This window comes from Balaenoptera acutorostrata, chromosome 19 (genome assembly GCF_949987535.1).
Source record: "Balaenoptera acutorostrata chromosome 19, mBalAcu1.1, whole genome shotgun sequence".
In the NCBI taxonomy this organism is placed as follows: domain Eukaryota; kingdom Metazoa; phylum Chordata; class Mammalia; order Artiodactyla; family Balaenopteridae; genus Balaenoptera; species Balaenoptera acutorostrata.
In genome coordinates, this window is record NC_080082.1 from 63,621,333 (window position 1) to 63,648,589 (window position 27,257).

Here is a 27,257-nt window from a genome sequence, read left to right on the forward strand (position 1 = left end):
AGTCTTCAACTGTCTTCCTTTATTTGTTTGTATTTGCAATATGAAACAGAAGCTCGGCACAGACACACGCACACGCACGCCAGCCTGGGGAGAGGGAGCTGGGACAAGGTCACTTGGCAGCTGGGCTGGACCCCAGACCCTTGGGAGTAGGACGGGGACCCCAGCCAGACCCCCACCCCAGAGTCCATGGGAGATGGGGGGGGGGTCTCAGTGAGTGCGTCAGGGCCCCGAGGGAATGTCACCGGGGAGGCCCCCTGGGACCAGGACTCCCAGCTCCCTCCCACAGAGCTGGCTGGGCCAGGTGGAGGGTCTTTTAGCTCCCGGCCTGGGTCAAAGTGCAGGGTCCGAGGCAAGGGGATTTGGGCAAAGGCACGACCCCCACTCGGGCCCTCCCCCAAGGTGGACCTGAGCTGAAAGGCCAAGTGTGGGTGTGGGCGTCTGCACCGGAGGGAAGGTGGGCATGGTGGGAGGGGAGGGTGGGTGGCAGCCTCAGGACCCTCACCACAGCAGCCCCAGTGGGACAGGGTGGAGGTCCAAGCCACTGCCGCCCAGCCCTGCTTCCTTCTGGCTCCCCGCCTGCCCACTCTCTCCCGCCTCGAGATATATATATATATATATATATATATATACACACACACACACACATATATATATATATATATATATATATAAAATATATAATATAGGTCTCTCTCTCTCTCTCTCCGACTCTATTCTAGGAGACAAAACTCCGTCACCTCTCTTCTCAGTGCAAACGGGGGTGGGGTGCGGGGCCTGTCTCCCTGGCACCAGCCTCCTGGGAGTCCACAGAGGACCTGGGGTGGGTAGGGCAGGGATGGGGTGATGGGGCAACAGGGCCACTGCGGAGCCTGCCCTGCCCCCACCCGGACAGGGTCCACGTGGAGTACGGAGGATTTGGCTGCCACCACTGGGACCAGGCAGTTACCTGGGAACCGAGAGGAAGACCCACGTGAGGAGCCTGCCACCCCGTGAAGTCCCTGCCTGCCCTGCCCCAGCCCACCCTCTGCCCCCAGCCCCACCACTCACTGGGAGCCCGGGGACGCCGGCCCTCCTGGGGCAGAGCCATTGGGCATCGGAAGTGGCTCGAGGGCCAGGGCACTGTTGGGGGAGAGGGACAACACGGGGAGGTCAGTGCCCCCTACGTAACACCAGCTGCCCTGTGAGGCTGCACCATGCTTACCTCTGGCTTTGGGGGAGCCCCAAGGACTCTGGGCTCTTCACCCCCTCCGTGGTCTGGGGGGGCTGGTGGGCCCTGGGGGCCGGGACAGAGGTAGCAGGGTCTCTGGTTGCACTGCGGGAGGACCCGTGGGGTTACTGGCACTGACACCCTGCTGGGCACTCTCTCCCTCAGCCCCCTGCTCGCGCAAGCAGGGAAGGAGTGCACGGCTCAGGGACGTCCCTCACATCCGAAGACCCCTGGGAGCCGCCCGCCAGCAGGAGCAGCTCAAGGTCAGCGGGGCACGAGCTCTGCACACCCCCAGCCCCCTTCTGCTCCTGCCGGGCCTTCCCACCCCAGCGCCGAGCACGGGACCCTGGGGTCCAGGATCCTCGCTTGTGGCCACGTGTGGGCACAGGCACAGCCCTAGACCTTCAGCTTCCCGAAGCTCCGAGGCAGTGGCACACGCGTGGGGGGAGGGGGGTCCTGCAAGGGCCACGTGGAGCAGCTCCAGGGCAGGGATGGCCCAGGGAACAGGCTCTACCCGCCTCCCCAGACTCTCCCCTTCTCGGCCCCCCAGCGGCTGCTCCCTAGCCAGTTACCTGTCCGAGGAGCTGGGGGCGGGGTGCGTCCCTCTGAGGGTGGCCTGGAGGTCCCCAGCACTGACCAAGGCCTGGCAGGGGGCTGTGCGGAGTAGAGTGGCCCAGAGGTGTGAGCCTCGGCGAGCTTAACACCAGCCTCACTCCTCAGGAGCAGGTGTGGGCGAGGCCAGGGGACAGCTGTGTACGGGAGGGCTGAGGGTGAGGGGGGCAGGACGGGGGGTGGGTAGAGAGCGGCTCACCCGAGGGCTCCGCTACTTGGCTGCCGTCTGTGGCTTCCTGAGGTGCTGAGGAAGGGATGGGATCCTGAGACCTAGGAGGCAAGAGAAGGAGCCTGAGGCGCAGCTGGGGTCGGCGCTGGAGCTTAAGGCGACCAGGCCCTGGGCACCCGCCACTAGGCCTCACCTGAGCTGCAGGGTGCTGGGGGCCGCAGGGCCAGCTGGGCTCGGGGCAGGGAGGTCCGGGGGCCCGCTGCGGGGCTCCTGTGGGGCAGGGGGCCCAGAGTGCAGTTCCTTCTCCCTGCAGGCTTGGGGGCCGGTCGGGGCATCCACAGGCACTGGGTCAAAGGTAGCTGTCCAGCCGGGGTCTGGAGGAGGAGAGCAGCGCAGGGGTGAGCACAGAGGCAGACAGCCGGATGCACCCGACCACGCCCGCCCCGCGCATGCACCCACCTGGAGGCTGGGGGCCAGGGCTGGGGTGAGAGGTGGGCCCAGCCCTGCCACGGGCCACCCGCCGGTCACCATCCTCGTCGTCCTCGTCCTCCTCGTCGTCCTCGTCCTCCTCGCTGTCTGTGCTGCCTCCGCTCCTGCCCCAGGGACACCTGTCAGTCAGCCACTGTGCTGGGCACCCTCCTGACCCCACCAAGGCCGGCCCCAGGCAAACGATGGGAAGGAATCAAAGGGATGGAGAGGAGGGGGCAGCGGGGAAGAGGCCCAGAGAAAGAGCCCATGTCCCATGGTGGTGGGAAGGCAGGTGGGAACTTGAGTGCCCTCTGGAAAGAGCGTGGCCAGCAGCACAGGGGCAGAAAAGCCCCGCCCAGCCCTCAGCAGGAACGGGGACACCTCCCACCCCCTGCACAGCCCTCGCAGGGAAGGCTGACTCCACACTCTTCTCCACCCATTATAGCCTCGGAGGAGGGCAAAGCAGAGCAGCGCAGCTGCTCCGAACGTAAGGCTGAGTGTTGACTAACACGCAACCCGACACTGTGTCCGATGGGGAACCGCTAAGCAGCCGTGGGTGCTGCTCCACGGTCACTGGCTGCCATGACCAGAAGGGGCTCGTCCGCACGGTGCAAACGAGCCAGACGCTTGGGCAGACGGACAGGGTAGAGGGAGCTTCCTGAACCTGGAAACCTCGGAGGGCGTCTCCAGAACCCACAACCCATGTCACACTCAACAGGGAGACCCGATGTCCCCCCAGATCAGGGAAGTGCTCTTCCCACTTGGAAAGGAAGGAGCAAAACTATCTCTAACTGCAGAATGGGTGATTTTGTATATAGAAACCTAAGGAATCCTCTAAAACTGTTAGAACAAGCAAGTTTTGCAAGGATGCAGGATACAAGATCAATGTGCAAGAGACTTGTATTTTTATACACTTATGACAACTTCAAAATGACTCTGAGAAAACAATTCCACTCAGGATTGTATCAAAAAGAATAAAATGCTTAGGAATAAATTTAACAAAAGCAGCATAAAACTTATACTCTGAAAACTACAAAACACTATGAAAAGTAATGAACACCTAAATAAATGTAAAGACATCCCATGTTCATGGACTGGGAGACAAAATACTGTTAAAATAGCAACACTCCCTGAACTGCCCTATAGATTCAGGGCAATCCCTCTCAGAATCCCAGCTGGCTTCTCTGTTGAAATTGACAAACTGATCCTAAAATTCACCTGGAATCTCAAGGAACCTGGAATGATCAACACAACTTAAAACAGAAGAACAAACTGGATGCTCACATTTCCAAGTTCAGAACTCACTACGACGAAACAGTAATCAAGGGTGGCCCCGCCACAGAGAGGTGTACAGACCAATGGACCAGAAGACAGAGGCCAGAAATAAACCCTTGCATGTACAGTAGAAAGATTTTTGACAGAGGTGTCAAGACCATCCAGTGAGTGGGGAGTCTCTTCAACAGGTGATGCTGGGACACTGGCATTCCCACACACAGAAGAATGAAGCCGGACCCTCCCACCTCCCAACACATCTAAAAAACTAGCTCAAGGTGGATCAAAAACCTAAACGTTAAGAGCTGACGTTGAAAACACAGGGATGCATCACAACCTTGGATTTGGCAATGACACCCATAAGAGCAAATCAACTTGGCAGTCACACAATGACACACCAGCGGATGGGAAGTGACATACAACCACACCTACCCGAGGGATGGGCCTCACATGTAGGAAGAGGCAAAATCTATAGGGCAAGAAGTCAGGAGAGTGTCACCCTCGGAGGGAGGCCAGCAGGGGGCACAGGGGTACAAGAATGGTTCTGCTCCCTCCTCTGGGTGCTGGCAAAGCGATGTCCACGTGTCCGGACACTTAAGATTCGTCTACTTGACTGTATGCTAGTCACCCGTCAATTTAAAAAGTTAAAACACTCTAACCCTCAAATCAGAAGCCATAGGGGTCAAGTTGCAGGCCCTGAGTTGGTATTCACACTGGCAAACCTATGCCACCCAAATGCATTTAGTCAGTGATTCTGGGGCCAGCCAGTAAAAGAAAAAATAATGTACTGCTTATACAAAGAGCTGGTTCCAGCTTACTGACCCACATGCTGGGACTGTGAGGGAGGGACAATCATCATGTCTCACTTCACTGAAATTTGGGAAAGGAGCTGACAGGACACCTACTGCGCTTTTGGGAAGAACACCTGCCTGACAGCTACCACAGGGGAGAGCAGAGTGGGGGGTGGGGGCAGATAATGGTTTCATTCGCACCTGGACCAAGCTGTACCTGAAGGACCCACCTACTGTTCCAGCCTTGCACAAGCGGTTATCCTACTCCTCTTGTAACTGAACTCATCTGAATTGGGTTTTTATCACTCACAATTGAAAGCGCCCCAAATAATACAGACACTACATTCTCCTTTATTTTTCTCACTCACTCCAGCTGATGAAAACCATTTTACATGGGCCCTGTGGCCCCGCTGTGCTGGGGAGCCTGCAGGAGGGTACTCACCGCACACCCGGGGGCTGGCCCAGGCGGGCCCCCCTGGCCAGCTGGCCGCCCTGCCAGGCACCATCCTCTCCATCAGACCCCCCCGAACCCTGGCCCTCTTCCTCGTCCTCCTCCTCGTCATCGAACTGCTGGATCCGGTCCTTGTAGCATATCTCAAGCAGGTTGGCGTTGGGCTGCGGGGGCGGGGGGGTGTGAGGTGAGCTGACTGCCTGCAGCCCGCCCCCACCAGCAGGGGTCGGGGCAGCACTCACGTTGTCGTCGTCGGCGTTGAGGGAGAAGGTGATGTTGGCCGTCTTGTCGAAAGGCGCGCTGCGGGAGAGGCACAGGGGCAGTGAGGGGAGGCTCCGGCCACTTCCCCCTCTCATCCCCTTGCTGGACGACCCTCGCTCTCCTCGGGCCCTGTACCAGCGAACGCACCTCCTCGCTAAAGCTGATCTGTAACCCCAAATCAGCTCTGGCAGCACCCTCCATCAGCGGAGATGTCTGCAGAGCGGAGTTCAGTGAGCCGCCCAAGCTGCACACCCCCAGCCGAGTGAGGTCCCACAAGGAGACGGGGTCAGGCCCCACCTAAGACTCCTGAACCTTGTTTCCTCTACCGCAAAATAAGGGACACAGAACCTAGCTGGAGAGGCTGTTTTTAGGGTTTGAGATCACATGCTGGGTGAGATTATTTATTTCTATGCACACGCTTCCCCCAGGAGACGGCTCACTGTTCACGGTGACTTTACTGGATGCAGCCTCACACGGGCCGCCCCACACAAAGCATCGCCCCAGCCCAACGAGGGTCAGTCTGGGCCAAAAGAATCAGCCTTGGAGCTGAAACAAAAACGCTTCTGTGTGGGCCCCACCGCCAGCCCGAGGCAGGACCCAGATGGGAGCGAGTGATCCTAGGGATCGTGGGGAGTGTTCATCATCTCCAATGTCCAGCCTTTCAGTGTCCACATCCGCCCACACCCACCTCTGCTCAACTCTTTCTCTTTCAGAAGGCCTCACAAAAGTGCAATTCCTGGGTTAAGGAATTAAATCCATGCATTTTAAATACTGACACAAATTGTGGAAAGAGATTTGTCAATTTATACTCCTACCCGCAGACTGTGCAAGTTTTCAACAGCCTCCTACTTGTTTTGTTTGCACCCTGCACCCCCTTTTTTTCCTGGGGCACCAGTCCGTCCTCCTCCTGTTCCATGGAAAGAGCACTTCGTATCGACGCCGAGGTCCGGGCTCCACGCCGTGCGGTGGGGAGACTCCCCAGGCTGTTTTCTGTCTCTCTGATTCCGGAAGTACATGAACAACCCCCGAGTGCTGACTCGGCACCAGCCGCGGTCCACGCAGGTGACAGGCGGGCTCACAGGCACCGCCCGGGCAGGTATTCCCGTCTCCTCCACAGAGAGGCAGCAGCCCGCACGCGCAGCTGCAAGGCACCGCAGCCAGAGCCCCGCGAGCAGCACCTGCAGCCCTGAGACTCAGGATACTCATCCATTTTCTGCTCCAGAATGCTTCATGGCTTTACTTTTTTCTTACATTTAAAGCTTTTAACCTCACTGGAATTTATCTTGACGGAAGAAGTAACACAATTTCATCCCAAAAGGGCAGCCGGCTAAGCTGAGGCCATTCACCGAGTGTCACCACCCCCGCCAGGAGGGGTGGTGTCTTCCTTGGCCAGCGTCCTTCCTCTCCAGGGGCCTCCCAGCACCGGGCGCCGTGCGGGACGGAGCAGCAGCAGACACGAACCTCACTTCTGAGGCCTACAGGGCCTCTGTCTGGCCGTGGGCCCGAGAGAACGCAGCTGACCCTCCCACAGTAACTGGTGAGTGCCCCGGGGTGAGGGACAACGCTGCGTCTCCCGGCTGCAGATGGGCTCCTGAGCCCCGAGCAGAGGGTCGCCATGGCACCTAAGTGGGCAACACCTGAGAGGGCCCGGCATGCTGCCTGTGATGAAACGGGCCAGGCCAGGGCCCCGGCCCCCACATGCAGCCCCTAAGGGGCCAGCTGGGCCCTTCTGTCACCACCCCGCTCAGGAACACCCCCACGGCACGCCCTTCGGTGACTGTTCCACTTTGTCTTGGGCGTCATGGACTCATCTTCTGCTCTGACAGCGCTGGCTGCGCCGGTCACTGAGCACGTCCCCCAGGGCCCGGCGCGAGTCCACAGGCGGCTGCTCCGCTCCCACCCCGACACAGTCTCCCCTTCAGACTCTCGCTGCCTGCCCTTCCCTTCACTATTTACCCGTTGCTGTCGTAAGGCTGCTCGTGAAATGACAAACCACTAAAACTTTTAATTTTTTCTCTGTCAGCAAAAAACTTGGGACAAGAAGGTAGTTCACGAGCGCAAGGCCAGAAGCGACTGCTGTCAAAGTGTTACAGGACAAACACAAATAATCAGACCTGGTCGTTGAAAACCCATCTCTCATGAGGCCCTGAGGCCTCCGCAGTGGGGGCAGGCAGGCCGGCCAGCTCTGAGTCCGCGAGTGTCTGTCCCACAAGCTCCGCAGCCCAGCTCTGCACAGCCAGCCCCCGCGTCCCAGGACGCCCACACCTCCGGCCTGGTCCTCAAGAGGCGGGGAGAGGGCGCGAGGCCGGCTGCTCTCCAGGCTGAGCCCCACGTGGGGCTGGGGGGCAGCAGGGAGGACGGCGGGAGGAGCACGCCGCGGGAGCGCATGCTGCCTTGCTGCCTCACACCCCTCCTGCCACATGGCCAGCCGGGCCCCGCCTGCCCCTGGCCTTGCCCGGGGCCACACTCACTTCACGCTCTCCTCCTGCTCCCCAAACTCCTCGTCATTGAAGCCAAAGTGGTCGATGAAGGCTGAGGTCATGCGCTGCATCTGGAAGTCCATGAAGGCCTGCCAGGGTGCGGGGGGCAGTCAGGGCCGGGCGTCCAGAACAGCCTCCCCGCCCCGCCCCCCCCCACCGCCCCCACCTGCTGCAGCACCGCCTCCTCCGGGAAGTTGAACTCCTTGAGCCTGTCGTCCTCGTCATCGCTGGAGGAGTGCAGGTGGTGGGTGTTCACCTGGGCAGCGGGGGCGGGGGGGGGGGGCAGGGGTCAGGGCCCGCGGAGCCCCCAGAGAGGACGCGCGCGAGCTGGGGCTGCGGGGAGGGGCGTCCGGGCTGGACCGGGGGAGGAGCACTGGCGAGGGCTGACATGGGCGCGCCTGGGTGCAGGGGCCTCACCAGGTCCACCGTGTTCTTCTTGTTGGTCTCCGCCAGGGGTCCCGACACGAACACCTCCCACCGCTCCCGCTGCTGCTCTGGCAGCTCTGCTGGGGGAAGGGGGGCTGTGAGGACACAAGGCCCCGGGCGCCCAGCCTCCTCCCACCCCCGGGCCGGCCCCAGCCCTCACCCTTCAGCAGCTGCCCCAGCTGCTCGGCGTTGGGCCCCTTCTCCGAGTTCTGCGCCAGGGCGTTGGCCACCCTTGTCAAGTGGCCCATGTAGCCTTTGCGAGGACCTCCTGCGGACCTGGGCGAGAGGGGCCGCGGCTGGACACAGACCCGCCCCGCCCGCCCAGCCCTGCCCTCCCCGGGGAAGGCCCCCGACGCTCGCTCGCTCACTGCACGCGGTCGTTCTCCTCCCAAGAGGTCAGGATGCGCTCCACCAGGCGGCACTGCTGCAGCAGCTGGGGGGGAGCAGCGAGGGGCCGGCGTGGGGTGGGACCACGGCTGGGCCCTGCTACCCCAGCCCGCTTCCAAGCCCCTGGTCTGCCTACAAGGAGCGTGCAGCGAGTGTGCACACACACGCTCCTCCTCTGCTCACCCAGACACGCCCTCTGCCTGTGTGACGCCCGCTCAGCCCACCCAGCAAGCCCCAGAGCCACTCCACCTGCCTCCAACTCCTGCTTGTCCAAACCCCCAGCGCCCCACCGGTCAGCTCCTCCCTAGGCCCCGGGCTACAACCAGAAAGGCATCCCCACTAGCGTGGTGGCCATCACCCTGGGAGAACCCTTCCTGGTCCCCCAGGACACCCACTGTCCCCCAAGGTCACCACTCCACTCAGCCCCACCCCCACACGTCACCCTCTACTTTCCAAGACTCTCCAACTAAGGAAGAGGCTGAGCCCCCAGTGCCCGGCACATGAATGGCCTGGCAGCACACAACAGGCGAGGGGCAGGTGTGGGGCAGAGCCCACCCCCCGAGATCAAAGGGGGGACCTGGGAGCCCTACTCACGTGTTTCACGACAGGGTTCTGGGCGGGTGTGTCAGAGCTGCTGTTGGAAGGGGGCCCGGAGCTCAGCATCGTGCTTACACACACCTCCACTTGGGCGTGCAAGAAATTGTTGAACACGTAGTGGAAGAAGAGGTCCTGGGGGTAAGGGGCACAGGCTGGCTCTGAGCGGCCCCCACCCCGGCCCCGTCCTCCCCACCCAACCGCCCCCTGCCCTTCGTCCCCTGTACCAGAAGGGTGTTGGGCACGTCCAGCGCCAGGAGCTCCTGGGTCAGGGCCGCATCACTGGCGCTCAGGGCGCTGGCCAGCAGCTTGACCACGTGCAACCGCGTGTTGCCCAGCGGCGGGGCCAGGCTGCCCCATGTCGTGCGCAGCGGCTCCAGCTGCAGGCACGGGAGAGGCTCAGTTCCTGCCCCAGCACCGCCCTGACGGCGGGGCGCCCTTGCTGCCACCCCTCCCCCACGCACCCTGCCCACCTCGGGCGGCTCCAGCAGGAGTTGGTGGAAGCGGCTGAGCCGTGGGCGCAGGGCATGCAGGGTCCCCACGCTGGACACGGCGCTGTCCGGGGTTCCCTGGGCCAGGAGCTCCAGCTGCCCATCCACGCTGCTGAAGAAGTTGTTCACAATCACAGACTCGGACCTGCAGAGGGACGGTAGAGGGCAGAGTGAACCGCCAAGACAGCCTGTGCACTTGCACGTGTGTGCACACGTCTGCACGTGTGGGCCACACCTGGGAGGGAGGGAGAAGCTGCTGCCCTTGGGAGCCCGGGATCCTGGGGGCAGTGACCCACCCCAGCAGCCCGGATCCCAAAGGCCAGCTCGAAGCTACAGGCGGTCTACTCACCCTGTTTCCTCGTCTGCCAGAGGGAACAGGAGGACTCCTCTCCGGAACCCTAGCGACCCCCACCCCAGAACCGAAGGGTGGGGCTCCGAGGGGTCACCTAGGGAGGGAGGCCAGCCGCTCACCTGGGCCTCCTGGGCTCCAGCAGCGTCAGTAGCACCTGGATCCCGCTCACGATGACGGACTGGCTCTGCTCCCCCTCCAGCATGTTGCTCAGGAGCTGCTCGATGGTCTCCTGCCTGGGGCGGGGGTGGCAGGCGTCAGGGAGGAGGGCCCCCAGATGGCCCCCCTTCCCTGTGGCCTGGGCGCCACCCGCAAACCCACTTCTCCAGGGTGGCCAACAGCTGGTCAGGCTCCGGGCTGTCCTGCATTTGGATCACCTGCTCCCGGCTCAGGCGGATGATGTCGCACAGGGACTGGGATGCGTTGGAATGTTGCTGGGGGAGGGGAGACAGAGCTGGCACCCCGGGCCGGCCCCGGTGTCGGGAAGCCCCACCAGCTGAAGACTGGCCACCCGCCCCTGAGGACACAGGGTCACGCAGACCCCGGGACACAGTGCCTCCCGAGGGAGAGAACAAAAGCACCGAACACTGGCAAGGCAGAGACGACAGAGAGAAAGGGAAACCAGAGACGACTTCCTGGAAGAGGAGACACCCCACACAAACACCACACTATCCACAGTAGCCACAGAGGAGAACAACCCGGGCGTCTGCCACCTGGTGAACAGATAAGCAACCGTGGTCTATCCACACACTAAAACGTTCTTTGGCCTTAGAAAAGGATGAAGCGCTGACACACACCACAACACGGATGAACACAGACAACTTGGTGCTAAGGCAAAGAGGCCAGTCACAGAAGACCCTGCCCCATGCAATCCACTTATACGAAACGTCCAGAACAGGCAAACCCAGAGACAGAAAGCAAACTGATGGTTGGTGGGGGCCAAGCAACCATGAGGGAAATGGGGAGGGGCAGCTAATGGGTACAGGGTCTCCTTGTGGAGTGATGAAAAATACTCTAAAGTCAACGTGGCAAAGGCTGCAGGACCCAGTGAATATACTAACAGCCACTGAATCCTATATTTTTAATGGGTGAGTCATGTGGTATGTAATAAAGTTGTCGCAAAATAAACAAAAAGAAACATAAGCAGAACTCTGAGTCTAACCCAACAGGTGCTTCCAGGGCCCACCCACACAGACCCCCGACCCATGAAGACCAATCAGGCCACCGGCCGCACTTCAGAGCCCCTCACAGATGCCCTGCCACCTGGCTCATGGCAGATACCCCTCGTCCCTCTGCCACAAAGGCCTGGACAGTCACCACTCTCCCAGGCCAGGCACTGGCTGAGTGCCTGGTGCTCACTACCTGCGCCTGTGGACCTCTGCCTACAAGCCAGTGGGCCGCGAGGACAGACTCAGGGCTCCTGGGGGGCTTCTTTGAAGGACCGGCAGAGCTGATCCAGGCACAAGAGACAGGAAGACCCACCAGGCCACAGAGCCAGCAACAGAGGGGAGGAGGAGAGGGGCCCCTGGGAAGGGCAGCAGCGAGGGGCCAGGGCCAAAGGACCCCCTTCAGAGCCCTGACCCCACATGGGATGATGGGCCAGGTTCCTGAGAAACGTTCCACGTGTGTACACCCCTTTTCTGTTCTCAGCAGGAGCCCCCCACTCAAATACACACAGTTCCAAGTGCTTCCTTCTCTCATCAGCTCGTTTACGAAGGGAGTGGAGGGACAAGCTGGCGTGGGGCGGAGGCTGGAAACGTCAGGTGGGTGGGCTGCACTCACATTGTCGTCCTTCGAGGGGTGGATCTGCTCGATGAGCCGCTGGACAATCTTCTCTTCATTGAGCCACTGGGGGCGAGAAGGCGGCGCTCCGCTCGCTGACCCCGCTCCTGCCGCCCAGCCCCGCCCACGGCCCCGCCGCGGCCCCTCGGCACTCACGCTGACCACGTCCTGCCTCAGCCGCGGCCGCTCCACGCAGGTGAGGAGGCGCAGCAGGAGGTCCATGATGGCCGAGGTGCCGATGTGCTGCAGCAGCCGGTCCACAAAGTCGTCCTTCTTCCGCAGGAAGGACACGAGCTGGGGACACGGGGACTGGCACGTCAGCGCAGGAGCCGGCCCCACGCCCGCCCGCCCACCCTCCTCGGGGCCCCAGGCACCTGGTCGGTCTTGCGGTTGATGAGGACGCCCATGACCTTGCTGAAGAAGCTGGCCAGCAGCGGGTTGAGTCTGCCACTGCTCTGCAGGAAGCCGTAAAGCCGGTGCAGGAGGGACTCGTCCGCACCCAGCGCGTCGTTGATCTGGGGCACGTCCGACGTCAGGATCTCGCAGGCCACGCTGGGGTACCTGACACACCCAGAAAGGGCTGGGGACGGCACGGTGGGGGCGGAGGCCGAACCACCCCGCCTCCCAGTCGCAGCCCATTCACGCTCCCCACCCCCCAAGGCAGCATCCAGCCTCCTGAGCCTGGAGTCAGGGGACCTGACACCCTCCCAACACCTGTCCCTCTATCCCTCTACCCCCAACCCTCCAGTCTGACCCAGGCCCAGCCCCGATGACCCTGCTAAAATCCAACCTCACCCCCTCACCTCCTTGTACAGACAGGGACAGGGCTGCCCCACCCAGTGTGCCACCCAGGGCCCTGGGGGACCACAACCTTCTCCAGCTCTGCCCCATAAACTGTAAGGCCTCTGGGAAGCGGCTTCCTTGGGGCAGGGCAGGGCAGGGAGCCCAGGGGCAGCTCGGCACAGGTGTCAGAATGGAGGCTCCCTGCTACTGTGAGCAACAGCCCCGTCCACGGGGCTGCTGGACACGCTCAAGGGGGTACAGAGGCCGGGCGAACAAAGCAAAGAAGGGAGCAGACACACGTGGGGGCAGGTAAGTGACAGATGAACACTGGGGGACACAGGGGACAGTCTGCTGGCCCCCCCCCGAGGTCCCCACTGCGCACCAGACCCCACACTAAGCAGCTGGCAGCACCTCACAGACCCCCGCTTCACAAAGGGCAAAGTGAGGAGAAGCAGTCACCTACTCCCCATCTGGCTCAAGGCCTGCGGGGACAGAAGATGCAGAGCTCGTAAGGACCACCTGCGTGTCTACAGTGTGAGGGGCCGGGGAGAGGGCGACACCAGGGAACCAGGAGGATTGTCCAGGACAGACTGCACAGGGCTCAAGGAGGGCAGCAGAGGGACTTCCCTGGTGGTGCAGTGGTTAAGAATCCACCTGCCAATGCAGGGGACACGGGTTCGAGCCCTGATCTGGGAAGATCCCACATGTCGCGGAGTAACTAAGCCCACGCTTAGTTACAGTGGCAACAAGAGAAGCCACTGCAATGAAAAGCCCGGACATCGCAACGAAGAGTAGCACCAGCTCGCCGCAACTAGAGAAAGCCCGCGCACAGCAACGAAGACCCAACGCAGCCAAAAATAAATAAATAAATTAAAAAAAAAAAAAAAGGGCAGCAGAGACCAGGGCAGACAGAAGCCGCCCGTCATGGAGACGATTCCCATTGACCCTCAACAGGGCCCTGCCCTGTTCGTCCACCCTCCCTGGCACACCCGAGGGCCCTACGGTGGGAGGGAAGGGCAGAAGAGCATGGGGGAGGGGGCACAGGCACACCCTTAGCGCCTGGAGTCGCGCTGGGCACTGGGGACGTGGGGGGTGAGGGGGCAGGCCTCACGCTGCCCATACTCCAAAAAGGGAACAAAAATCCAACTGAATATACCACGGAAATAAAGTGAGGGTGGGGTGTGGGCCAATGAAACAGGCTGCCCACACGCGGCGCCCCTAACGGCTGGGGAAGGGTCCTCGGGTTCGTTCTGCCCATCCCTCCGCCTGGCAGATGTCTGGGAAGTCCCGTAACAAAAACGGGAGTCAACAATGTCCACAGCAAGTCGGGGTGTCCCACCGTGGGGGACCGACAGGGCGGGGCTCACTTGTAGCGCAGCCGCTCCTCGCCGCTGGCCGGCGGCTCCTGGGTGACCCAGGCCACCATGGCCTGCAGGTGTGGCGGCTGCAGCAGAAAGTCCAGCAGCTTTCGGTTGACGACCTTGCACTCCTGCAGCACGTCCTCCTCGTCCAGCAGCTCGGGCAGGCTCAGGTCCTCCCGCTCCAGCAGCGTGTCGAGGTGCGAGCTCGTGTGCAGGTCAAACTTCCAAAACATGGCGCCCTGCGGGCAGGGGCTGTCACACGTGGGCTCCGACCCCGCCCGCTTCCCTCCACCTCCCAGCCTGCGAGGACCACCCTATGGGCGACTGTCCTGTGCACTGCCGAGCCCCCAGGCCTGGGTAAGACCCCTGGGTGCGACCACACACAGGCCCCGTGGAAACAGCCCCGACGCTGTGCACGGAGCTGCTGTGATCCTGTCACCCCAGGGCCTGTGTCCGCTGTCCCCACATCTAGGCTGGAAGTGTGCTCATCCTGGAACCTCTGGCATCAGACTTGCTTCAATCCGCACTGCCGAGCAAATTAAAATGCCCCTTGACAGCCAGCACGGTCGCCATCCAGCCCGGCAATCTCCGTGCCGTGTGCAGGGTGTGGGGTAGGGGCAGGGGGAGGAAGGTCTGCGACGTCTCCAGGCTGTGGTCGCTGCCTGGACACTACACACACACACCCCCCAAGCCCCTGTACCCAGTGCCACGACAGGAAGAGGAAAAGTTTGAGGGGAGGGGGTGGCAGCTCCCAGAACAGCCGCTGCCCGGGGCCGAAAGGAACCAGGACAGGGAACCGCCTTAGCAGGGAGGACGGAAAGCCAGCGCCCACCACTGGAGGATGGCAGCTCGCTGGCCAGCACTGGAGACCCTGTACACCTGGCTGTGGCCCACCCGACCCGGCACTGGCCTTAGGGCCATCTCGGGTGGAGCACTGACTGACTAGGTGCCAGGTGGGTCCAAGCCCTCGACGAGCAGGGATTTGGCTGCTCCTCTGAAGATTTCTATAGGCTCCCAGCATCGACCACCGCGTAGAGACCCGCCCTGAGCTGGCCGCCGGCTCCCAGGCCACTTGTTGCCCACTCAGCTTCCCTATGCACCGGGCACTGTGCCTACGGCCCTTGGGAGGGGCCGGGGTCCCCCCACTGTGCAGTGGGCAACCACACCCGGGTAAGCTGGGCCCCCCGAGCGCCGTGCAGGCGCTGACCAGAGCTCACGCACGCCAGCCACCTCGTGAAGACCGCCTGAAGCGGAGACCACTGAAGACAGACCCAGAGGCCAGGACGCCCCTCCCGCAACCTCCCGGACGCGCACGCCGGTCCCTCTCCTACAAAGCCCTCCCTCGCCGCTTCTGGCCCACACCATCCCAACCACGGACAGCGCGCCTGCCAGACGGGGCACCAGCCCAGGGGAGAAAGACGCTCGACTCGGGAAGCAGCCGGGGCTGAAAGCGGGGCAGAGCCGGGTGGCACGTGTGGCCGCGGGCAGGCGACTGGCCTTCTGCCCCTCGGTTCCTTCAAGACGCCACCAGCACCCAGCTCTCCCTTCCAGCCTCCTCGGGAGCCTCGCTTATCTCCTCCCAGCCCTCAGGGTGACTTCTCAGTGACTGGGAACAAGTGGCTCTAAATCTGCAATCCCTGCCGGGACTCATGTCAGCTCCTAAGCCCTGGCCGCCTACGGCTGAAGGTGGAGTGGACGAACCATGACCTCGGGAGGCAGCAGCAGACACCGACCCCAGACAGTGGGTGGACGCAGGGGGCACTTGAGAGCCCCCAGCCCCGCAGGCCTCATGGGTCCCGTCCGACAGCATGCCGGGACCGCCCCCTTGGCCCTGCACCCCACCCCACTGGGGACGCTTTTCTGAAGCACAAACGTGAGCACCTCATGCTTGCTCCCCCCAGGAGACCCTGAGGGGGCTGCCCCATCTCCGCACGAAGACCCCGGGGGCCCCTGACCGTCTCCTGGCGCTGCGCACCCAGGACCTCCTGCTTGTCAGCACTCACCGTCCCAGTCCTGCCTGAGTACGTGCCCCAGGCTCTCCTCTCACACCCGCCACCCCCGCGGCCGACCCACCTCCACGTGTGCGCCGAGCCCAGGCCACGTCCCCTGGTACCACCCCGGCCCCGAGCAAGCTCCGGCCTGGCTGCTCACATGTCGCCCCGCGACTGCCCTTTCAGGGCGCATCTCCTCCAGAGCCTGCAGCCCCGAGGAGCCTCCTGTGTGACCTCACTGCCTCCAGCCCTAGGCCTCCGGGTCTGCGGGAACGGGGGCACTCTGCCGACAACACACCAGACCCGTGAAGTGGACAAACCACGTTAGCTGCACCCCCGACACCGTTCCCAGGCCCACACAGCCATTATCTCAATCTACCCTCACAACCGCCCCCAACGAAGGAACCGATGGCCCCATTTTACAGGTGAGGAAACTGAGGTGCACCGAGGTCTGGGGGCTGGCGAACTGTGGAGATGGCACCCAAACCCCAGGAGGTAATTTCTCGGGGTGCAGGGCCTCATCCCATTCACTGGTGCCCAGCCACTGCCAATGAACACTCACAAAACAAGTGAGTGAGCTCAGGCCCAAGGTGGTTGCCCACACTGGCTCTGCCCTGGCTATGGCCTTCCCTCACCTGGCTCTCACCAGCTGACACCCTCAGGGAGCTGAAGACCAGCTCCTTCCTGGTCTCTGTGGGGCTTAGCGAAACGCTAAGCTGCAAGTCTAGCACTTACTCAGTGGACATCTCAGAGTTCAGGGAGGAAGGCTAGGCCAGGTCCCTCACAGCCTGTACAGCCCTTACGCTGAATGTGCCCTGATAGGATGGTGGACAACGCAGAGAGAACCTTCCTTGCTGGGCTGCTGTGAGCACCCTGGACAGCACCTAGCACGGTACCTGGCATGCGATATGTGCTCAGAAACATTGACTGAAAGACACCCCAAGTTTTCCCACGGACCCTGCTCCTGAGGCAGGAAGCTGACATACCTGTCAGGGCATCAGTAAAGGGACCCGCTCCCACCCTGTCTCCCCCAGCCACACTCAGAGGCTCCCTATAAACCACAGTCACAGGTCGGGTGGGGTGGGGTGGGGGTGACCACCAGGGCAGGCAGGCTGGGGATGGGAGGAAGGAGAGTGGGCTGAACCCGGTGCCGAACGCGGGTCCCTGTGTCGGAGTGAGGACCACTGCTCCAAAAGGAAATCAAGGCAGCGCCCCCGGCTCTGCAAGTGCTCAGAGACCTGCCTTTGCACAAGGGCAATTCCCCACTTCTGCCCAGTTCCCAGACCTCTGAGGGACCCTTCCACCGTCCTCTTCACTTCAAGAGACAGCCGGGCCTGAATGGGTTTCCTGAGCTGGGTGGACCTGGGACCAGAATCACTTCAAGGGGCAGCCACTGCTGGGCCCAAGGGACAAGGAGCTCGCCACGGCGAGAACACCACCTCTTTCTACATCACAGACTTGTGCGGCGATAAGGAGACCAGAGAGGTCAAAAGGCCACCCAGGTGGCATGAACAAAGCCAATCACCAAAGACTACATTGTATATTTCCATTTACATGAAACATCCAGAAAAGGCAAATCCATAGAGACAGAAAGCGGATTAGTGGTTTTCAGGAGCTGGTGGACATGGGTTGGGGGCAGGGGGGGGGGGAAGAACTGCTAGCGGTTATGGCGTTTCCTTTTGGGAAAAGGATGTTCTAAAAAAAAAAAGTTCTAAAATCAATTGTATACAACTTTGTCAACGATATCTCAATTTTAAAAATCCATTGTAGGACTTCCCTGGTGGCGCAGTGGTTAAGAATCCACCTGCCAATGCAGGGGACACGGGTTCGAGCCCTGGTCCAGGAAGATCCCACATGCTGCGGAGCAACTAAGCCCGTGCGCCACAACTACCGAAGCCCGCGCGCTCTAGGGCCTGTGTGCCGCAACTACAGAGCCCGTGCGCCTAGAGCCCGTGCTCCGCAACAAGAGAAGCCACCGCAATGAGAAGCCCATGCTCCGCAAGGAAGAGTAGCCCCCACTCGCCACAACTAGAGAAAGCCCGCGCACAGCAATGAAGACCCAAGGCAGCCAAAAAAAAAAAAAAAAAAAGAAATAAATGGTTAAGCCACAAAATGTCTGGATTAGGATATACTGTCAAAATGGGAAGGAATAAAAAAGTCTATAATAGTCATTAAAATTTGAAAAAAAAATCCATTGTGGTGACTGATGGTTGCACAACTCTGAATAGACCAGAAACTGTTGAATTGTGCACTTTAAATGAGTAAGTCATATATGGTGTATGAATTACATCTCAACAAAAAAAAACGTTATCAAAAACAAACAAAACCAAAGCTGCCTGAGGCTGCTGTGACCGGGCCAGGCCTTGGCCTTGCTCTGCATCCAAGACACCCCGAGCTGACAAGCCGCCAGGCCAGAGCCGAGGCTGAGGCGTGAAGGCTCCGCCTCGGGAGCGCACCCAGGTCCTCCCTCCCCACCCTCACTGCCAACGCTGCCCCTGAGCTAAGCAGGCCCCCCAGAGCTGGGGGACAGGGCCCTGCCGACCCCTTCCGAGAACCTGTGCACCTGCACGGCACTGTATCTCTCATCAGGACGCCTAGGTACAGCGCTGTTATTATTCCCATTTGATAGCTGAGGAGATGGGGACCCGCAGGGGTCGAGCCACAGCAGAACCAGAGCTCAGCGCCCTCTCCAGAGCACAGGAGGAAATTCTCAAGGCTGAGGCACGCCCACACACTTCCAAAGCATCTGGAGACAGGGCACAGGCTACGCTCCTCCCACCCCACCCCTCCCACCTGCTTCGGACAGCAGGTAGGACTTCCCTCCCAAAGCTGGCTTGCTGGAGAACGGAGAACGGAGAGCGGGTGCGGTGCGGAGGGCTGGGGGGTGTGGACTCCAGCAGCCTCAGAAACCAGGGGGCCCCTTAACTCTCAGAACCTCAGGTCCCTCCTCCGAAAATCAGAGGAGGCTGCAAAGATCAGAGGCAGTCGGGTGGTAGTCGGTATCCTACAAACATCAGGTCTCAAGCTCTACGCAGAACGGAGATGCAGACACAGGAGAAGTGGAAAAAAGAAAACAGAAAAAAGAGAAAACCACTTTCCCCCGCCACAAACTCTCAATTCACTCTAGCCTCAAGTCCTGACAGTCAATCCCACCTTCCACTTAATGGAACTTCCTGGAGGAAGCTCTGGGAACTGGACAGGAGAGGTGGGTTTCGTTCTTTCTCTCTAAGGGGGTGAACATGGGCCAGGCACTTGGCATCCAAATGCCTTGTTTCCTCATCTGTGAAATGGGGGCACAGCCATCGGGAAGGGCCATTTCATGAGAACAGCTGGGTCAGGCCAGTGGTCCTGATAGAGCAGGTGCTCAGCAGGTGTTGGCCTTTCCTATCTGTCCCTGAGGCCAGGCCAGAGCCTGGACACTGCTGAGCAGGAGGGAAGGAACAGCCACTACCCAGGGTGACGGCGCTAAAAACCGAAGACCTGAGGAAATGCCCCATTTGCCTGAGTGACCGAGGTCACTCAAGTGCTCTGGTGGACGCCATACACCCCGCCACCCCCACTCTTTGCAACTTTCAGCGAACTTCAAGAAAACGGAAGTGACTACCTACTGGTTTTTAGCGACCGTTTGAAAACCATGACTCTGGCTGCAAACGGAAGAAGGGGAAACTGTAAATGAGAAAGGAAGCCATTAAAAACGAAAACTACCTCTCTCTCTGCCAGCTCTGCACCATCGCCCCAGGTTTCCTGCTTTGCTGCGTTGTCCTCAGGCCTCCGACACCAGCTGCCCCTCTCGGGAGCCTGCCAGCCCCTGGCCCTGCCTGGGCTCAGACAGGGCCCGACTGCAGCTCCCACAGAGCGTCCCCACTGCCGCTGCTGCCACCGTCCGACACAGCCCCGCCTGCCAGGGAGCCCGTGGGCTGATCCTTTATCTGCCACCCCTTTCTCGCCTGCCCTGGCCCTGAAGCACCCGGAAGTGGAGGTCAAGTGTGAAGAGGCCTCTGGGAGGGCCTTGGGGTGGCCACCTGAGATGCCCCGAGGCTCAGCAGAGACCCCAACATTGGGAGAGGCCATCTCAGGCCTGCTGCCGCTGCTGCCCTCAGCCACCACAGGCCAACAGGCCCCTAAAGAGACAGCGGCCAGGCGAGCCGCAGGAGGGGAGAACCTGCTGCTGGCTTGGCCAGCCCCCAGCCCCTGGCAGGGCCCAGCAGCTCAGAGGACAGCGAGACCACCACCCTCTAACTGCCCCCCGTCCGTCAGCTCTCAGCCAAATCTGAAATGAAATGGGGGTGGGGGACTTCCAATTCCCAGAAGGGGACAATGGATAACAGCAGGACCCAGCACGGACCCAGCAAGGTAAGCAGCGGGACATCCATTTGGAAGTAGGGGCCACAGAGGCCAGAGGAGAGGGACCTGGCCAAGGCCACACGGGACGACGGGCTGGGACTTTCCTGTGGCTCATCCTTCCCATGGGGGGCTGGGGGGGTGGGGAGGCAGCAGTTAGGGGCACCACCGCCCCCTCTGGCCCTAGACCACATCTGCCCAGGGGAGGTGGCGGCTCTGGTCCAACCCTAGAGGATGGAACAATTAGGAAACAGAAGAGAATGGGATACCCAGCCAAGGACTGAGGAGGGGCCCGAAAGCTCCCATTCAGCGCCATCTCCTGGATCGGTCATGGGTTCAAAGCGGAAAAGAGCAACGAATAGATTTTGAAATAGCTCTTGGAAAACAGAGGGCAGGAGTGAGTGTTATAGGGTGATCCAAAGTCAGAAAGGCCTGAGTTCCAATCCGCCTCTCCAAACTCCAATCTCTGGGGCCTTAGACCAGGGACCTCAGTCTCTTCCCTGAGAGACACCTCACGGTCACTGTAAGACGGCACTTCCCATGGGAAGATCCACAAAACCAGTGTTCAGGGGGAAACCATGGTTCAGCCTGGAAAGGAAGGTGTGTCCCCACCCCCCAGGTACTGAGCCTGCCCAAGCTCCCTTTAGGAGGCCGGCAGTGCGGGGAAGGCTTCTCGTTTCCACCAAGGCATCCAGGCCTCGCTCACCTCATCTCTTGCTGCAACCCGCATGGCGCTCAACACTCCCGCCACACCTGACTGCTCGGCTGCTCCCTCTGCCTTCCCTCCAGCTCTCTGGGCCTGACTAGCTGGCTCCTCGTGGGTCCTTCAGGCTTCGGCACAGACACCACTTCCTCCAGGAAGCCTCCCCTGACTGCGTTAGAGGCCTTCTCCACACTTGCACAGCTCCCGCGGTCACACTACGATGGCATCTGAGCGCTCTGCGACAGGACTTGCCTGTTCGGTCGCCTGCCTCCCGCAGCAAGATGCCAGTTTCCCGAGACCTAGCATAAGGCCAAGCCCACAGCTAGAGATACTTTTTCTCTTCTTTAATTTATTTTATTTAAGTCTAGTTGATTTACAATGTTGTATTAATTTCTGCCGTACGGCAAAGTGACTCAGTTATACATACATACACATTCTGCTTCATATTCTTTCCCATTATGGTTTATCCCAGGATACTGAATATAGTTCCCTGTGTTATACAATAGGGCCTTGTTGTTTTAGAGATACTTCTTGAACTGATGAAAACTGGAGTCCAGAGGGGAAAGGTGACCTGCTATGGTCACTTGGCCATGGATCCCGAAAAAACATTGGGTGGGTGGGTGGGTGGGTTGGGGGGAGACCAGCAGATTCTCCTTTACTGGAAAGAAACAGTAGGTATCCCAACAAAACTAACTACCAAAAACACAAAAGTAAATGAAAGTACACAACTCAGAACACACAGCCGAGCTCACAGTAGCAAAAAAGCAAACAAGCCACAACGATACAACACCCAAGCAAGAGAGCAGAGTTCGTCCACTGCAGCACTACTGACAGCTGGGCTGGAAAACACCGTGCTGCGGGGGGCTGTCCTCTGCGCTGGAGGAGCTCGAGCATCCCCGGCCTCCACCCACTAGATGCCAGTAGCATCCCGAGCGGTAACAACTAAAAACGTCTCCCACCGGCAGTGAACGTCCCCTGGGGGATACCATCGCCCCACCCCCCCAGTCGAGAACCACTGCAATGGATAACCCCCAACTAAATAATAACGCTGGTGCACTTCCTGTGCCTTGCTTTCCGCTACAGGCTTCTACAAACAGCACGCTGAACCCCCAGAACCACCCTACGCGGAGAGCACTGATGTCAGTGCCACTCTACACCCCACTGAAGTTTCTTCTTTACAACTCTGAAGCCCGTCCCACACCTGACAACACATCTTCCTTTCCAGAAACAGCCTGCCTATCAGGCTGGTGGTACCAGTAACAACCGTGTCCTCAGCACTGACGTACAGGTATGTAAAACATCCAGCAAGAAAGACCCTAACCGGGTCACGTTCCAGGGCCTGGACACGCAGCCCGACCACGGGGTTCCGCCCACGCTCCCAGCACATCTGCACCACAGGCGCGCAGGACTCCTGGGTTCCCACCTTCACACGTGTGCACGTGCTGTTCCTTCCACGCGCAAGGCCCTGCTTCCCACTTTCCACCTGTCAACTCCTACTCATCCTTCCTAGACAGAACACGCCACCCGCTGAGCCGGTCCCGCCAGTCCCCCTGCTCCGCGGCCTCCACAACCCCCTGGGTTACCTCGGTCACTACACCAGCCAGTGCGACCGTCCGGCTCCGCCTCTGCTTCCCCCGGGCAGGGCCTGGGCCGGCCCCCCCTCCCTCTGTGCCCGCAGCCGGCCTCCCCTCACAGGAAGGGGACGGAGTGGAGGGGCGGCCGCTCCACGGAACTGGCTCCCTGGCCTCCTCGCAGCCCGAGACAGCCGGGCGGGGAGCCACGGTCGGGGCGAAGGGAGAGCCCCACTACCCTAGCTCCCCGGGCCCAGGGTGGGAGGCAGCGCCGAGTCTACGAAGCAGGCATCGGGAAGGAGGGGGGAGCGGGGGCAGAGAGAGGGAGGGCAAGGGGTGTCCTGCGGAAGGGTCCGATGGGGCGTGGGCCAGAGGGGAAGAGAGTGGGGGTGGAAGCCCAGGGGCTTAGGGGGGTCAGAGAGGGAAGACACTGAAAAACTACAGGGGGCTCCCGTGGAATCACAGGTGAGGTGGGGGAGGCAGGACACGAGGTGAGGGAGGGGAATGTGGAAAAAAGAGACACTGAGGCAGGGGGATGGGCCTGAGAGGGGAAGGAAGGGTGGTCTGGAGGGGGAGAGACTAGGAGACTTAGGGGGCTGATGGGGAGAGACACTAGGAGACTTGGGGGGCTGAGAGGGAGAGAGACAGGAGACTTGGGCTGAGAGGGAGAGAGACAGGAGACTTGGGGGGCTGAGAGGGAGAGAGACAGGAGACTTGGGGGGCTGGGGGGAGAGAGACAGGAGACTTGGGGGGCTGAGAGGGAGAGACACTAGGAGACTTGGGGGGCTGAGAGGAAGAGACACTAGGAGACTAAGGGGGCTGAGAGGGGGAGAGACTAGGAGACTTGGGGGGCTGAGAGGGAGAGACACTAGGAGACTTGGGGGGCTGAGAGGGAGAGAGATAGGAGACTAGGGGGGCTGAGGGGGAGAGACTAGGAGACTTGGGGGGCTGAGAGGGAGAGAGACAGGAGACTTGGGGGGCTGAGAGGGAGAGAGATTGGAGACTAGGGGGGTTGAGAGGGGGAGAGACTAGGAGACTTGGGGGGCTGAGAGGGAGAGAGATAGGAGACTAGGGGGGCTGAGAGGGGGAGAGACTAGGTGACTTGGGGGGCTGAGAGGGAGAGACACTAGGAGACTTGGGGGGCTGAGAGGAAGAGACACTAGGAGACTAGGGGGGCTGAGAGGGGGAGAGACTAGGAGACTTGGGGGGCTGAGAGGGAGAGAGATAGGAGACTAGGGGGGCTGAAGGGGAGAGACTAAGAGACTTGGGGGGCTGGGGGAGAGAGATAGAAGACTTGGGCTGAAGGGGAGAGACTAAGAGACTTGGGGGGCTGGGGGAGAGAGACAGGAGACTAGGGCGGCTTGGGGGAGAGACTAGGAGACCTGGGACGCTGAAAGGGAGAGACCGGGGGTGGGGAACCCCCACGGACGAGGGACAGGGTCCGAAGGGAAAGGGGTGAAGAAACTCGAGGGATACCTGGGCGGGGCACTCGGGGGAGGGGAGGGTGACTCGGGTGCTTGGACTGCGGGGAGACTCCCGGTACGGCCCGCTCACCTGCGCGGGGGGGCGGCGGCTCCTCGCACTCGGGGCTCATCGGGGCGCCCCCCCCGCCCCGCCGCCGGCGGCTCCGGCCCCTCCTCAGGGAGCCGGTATGTGGGGGCGGGGGGCGGCGGCGGGGTCTCGCCCTGGCGCCGGGGCTCGCGCACGCGTTTCGGGCCTAGGAGGGGGGCCCTCGCGCGCCGAGTTCCAGAGTTTCAGGGGCCAGCGCCGGTCGGGCGGGGCGGGGGTCCGGGGCCCGCGGGCGAGGTGTCTGAGGGAGGTTGGCGGGGTCGCGAGGCCCGCGTAGGCCCTCAGCTGGGAAGTCGCCCCGGTTTCCCCGGCCCGGCGCGCCCCGCGGAAAAGCAAGGGCCGGTCACAGAAGGCGTCCTACTCCGCAGTCAGAACAGGCCGCAGTGCTGAGCAACGGCTGACGGAAGCCGAGGCCCACTTCCTCCACCGCCCCCTTCCCCACACCGGCGAGACTCCCGGGCTTTGCAGTCGGCTTCAGGGCCTCAGACGCCCGGCTCCGTCCGCCACTATCCCACAATCCCCCGAGTACGGAGGCACGCAGGAAGCCCCGCCCTCCTGCCGCCGACTCGGTGCGCAGGTGTGCGGAGGCCACGCGCCCGAGCCCTACAGTGCGCATGCGCGCTGGGCCAGCTGCTGTGGACCACGCCCAGCTAGAATAACTCCGCCGCAGAAGTGCTTGCGCCGCTTTGTGCCAACGGTCTCTCCCTGAGTAAACCCAGGCAACCCAGTGCGCAGGCCCCATTGCACACTAGGGCATCGTTTCTCTGCGACTCCGTTCCAAAGGTCCACAGGAAATCCTGCTCCTGAATTTCTCTATCCCCTCGCTCCCTTTGGAAATCCACTTGCTCTTCTGTCTCCTCCAATCACATTCCTGCTTCGGCTCCAGGGTCGGCTCCTGAGTAATCCATCTCGGGTTTTCTCTCTAACCCCTGCCAAGAGTTTTTTTTGTCCCGCCGCGATCTTTCTCGACGCCTTCCTCCTCTGTGCCTTGGGCTGACTTCAGTCCCACTTCTAGGCCTTTGCCCAGGCCGTGTCTTTACTGTTGCCAGCCGCTGCACAAAGTATCCTCTAACAACATCGACTGGAAGGGTTCTCCTAGACTTTGTATCCATGTTCTTTAAGGTCCCATCTTGCTCTGAGTCTCAGTCTCCTCAGTTTTCATACCCCTCTCTTGCCATGTTACAGGCCTTGTGTAAGAATCAGCGCTGTAAGTGCGTGTAAGGACTCGGCATATTTTAATTTTTTTAACTCGCAGATTTACCTTTTACATTTCAGGGACATTTTTACTGAATCCTATTCTAGTTGTTCTCTATTTCAAGGATGTCATTATGCATTTGTGCTTAACATCTGTTAGCTTCTCTGTAATTGCTTTAATCTATGTCATTTCTACCTGCATCTGCTGATTACCACGTCAGTAATTTCATTTTACAGCCGTGTCTCTCCTGTTCCTTGCTATTTCCAGTGTATTTGTTGCGTGTGATGTTCTTAGCTACTGCTGAGTGACAGGCAACCACAGCCTATCATGCTCACAGCTTAGAGCTGCAGGTGTGAAGGTTGGTGAGGCTGGTTCTGTTCCTCATGTCTCTCATACTCTGGGCACCAATGGACATCCCAGGGCACCATCTCATAAGAAAAGACAGGGGCGCCTCAGATCAAACCAAGCTGTGTTAGCATATTTCAAGTCTCAGGTTGCCTCACATGTGCCACCATCCATTGGTCAAAGCAAGTCACATGGTCAAGCCCAAAGTCATGGGGCAGGCACCTACGCCCCACCCAGCACGGGTGAGGAAATGTACTTCTCTCATGGAGGTGCAATGAGAGGGAGCAGATATTTGTTGAACCATCTAATTTATTAATTACCACAGTCCTCAATTTGTTTCCTTAGGTTTGCCAAGCTTACCTTCTCATCTTTGAGGTCTTGTTTAAAAATGGACACAGGTTACTACTGTTATACAGCTTGAAGCATTTGTGAGGCATTTCCTTCTGTTCCTTGAATCATCTTCTACATCAGCTTCTTTTGTCGTTTGCACAGCATTTTGCTTGCTTTTTCCCCAATACGATTGCATAGTTGCCACACTGTTTTAACGCATAAGCTTAGGAACTGAGGGGCAGGGGGTTGGCCATATTCAATCACCAAATGGAACCTGAGAAGCTGACAAAGTCCATCTCCAAGAACCTGGGAAGCTGCAGGGGCTTAGGACTGAAGTTGGGTCTCCACCTTGTCAGAACTCACAGGTCGACAATGCTGTTCTTTGTATTAGAATTGGAAGGAGCTTCTTAAAGTGTTTGGTGGGGACACTCATTCCCCATTGCTCACATTTCCACATGGAGAAACTTCTATTGCTCTACCTTTCCTGGCCTCTCCACCCCTTCCAGAGGCTGAGGAATGATTTACCGGATTGGATAGGCATCACGACTCAGCACTCCAGCTTCCCTCCTCTTGGAGCCAGCTTGCCCAGTGTTCTGACCTGCTGCCTGCACCCGAGGGGAAGGACTGCACTTGCCCAGTACTGCCTATGACCAGACAGACAACCGCATCCAATGCTGGGTGAAGTGGCAACAAGACCAATGCCGCTTTCTCGTATCTGCTCTAAAAGTGATACAGGTTATATGTTATTTCCAATTCTCGGATCCTGTAGCTACCTTTCGATTTATCCTGAACTTGGGAAGGGGAGTGAAAAAATAACCATTCCCTCCCGTACAAGTAAATTCCACAGGAGAGGAATTAGTCTGGCATTAAATGGGTCTAGGAAACCAGGATACAGGGAGGAGGGGCACAGCTTTGGAATTGGCCCAGGTCTAAATTTTGGCAATGAACTTGGCCACGGATCAACCACCCTGGGCTCAGCTTCCTCGTCCCAAATATACCACCGGTCAGGACTCTTGGTTGTAAAGGAAAGCTCCTTTGACTAAACTGAAAAGGAATTTATTAAAGGAGGCGAGGCAGTTTCCCTCTGTCCCCGCTCGCCCCCCAGTCTCGGAGAAGGCTGGAGAAAAGGCTTAGCGCTTTCCTGTTGGGACAAAGCCCACGCCCAACCACGGCCTGCCCCAGGCACCCAGAGTGACCGCTAGCCCTGGCGCGGGCAGTACAGCGGGACCTCCAGCACGTGCTCCCGCCTTCTCCGGCCGCGGCTCGCGAGCGGGCGCACGGTGAGCTCTGATTGGCGGAGCTGAAGCCACGTGTTGCCCGCCCCCCCA

The 27,257-nt window shown here is 60.2% G+C and overlaps 1 protein-coding gene across 6 annotated transcripts; it reads right to left on the minus strand.

Moving 5' to 3' along the window:
• PPP6R1 (protein phosphatase 6 regulatory subunit 1) lies at positions 1 to 24,599 on the minus strand. Of its 6 annotated transcripts, none has more exons than XM_057533485.1 (24): positions 24,045 to 24,599; positions 13,891 to 14,123; positions 12,115 to 12,301; positions 11,897 to 12,034; positions 11,741 to 11,806; positions 10,280 to 10,392; positions 10,081 to 10,194; positions 9,592 to 9,754; positions 9,346 to 9,498; positions 9,119 to 9,253; positions 8,506 to 8,570; positions 8,298 to 8,413; positions 8,129 to 8,214; positions 7,878 to 7,967; positions 7,703 to 7,800; positions 5,213 to 5,270; positions 4,962 to 5,134; positions 2,448 to 2,581; positions 2,182 to 2,362; positions 2,019 to 2,110; positions 1,780 to 1,861; positions 1,202 to 1,312; positions 1,048 to 1,119; positions 1 to 946 (listed from the first exon to the last, which is right to left on the minus strand). In XM_057533485.1, exons 2-24 carry the CDS (start codon positions 14,115 to 14,117, stop codon positions 943 to 945), a joined length of 2,658 nt encoding a protein of 885 aa, XP_057389468.1. In that variant the 5' UTR covers positions 14,118 to 14,123; positions 24,045 to 24,599; the 3' UTR covers positions 1 to 942. The 6 variants fall into 6 exon arrangements, with proteins under 6 accessions (XP_057389468.1, XP_057389469.1, XP_057389467.1 ...); XM_057533486.1 differs by having other exon boundaries at positions 2,019 to 2,089; positions 8,129 to 8,217; XM_057533484.1 differs by having other exon boundaries at positions 8,129 to 8,217.
• Between the last annotated feature and the right edge of the window lie 2,658 nt (positions 24,600 to 27,257).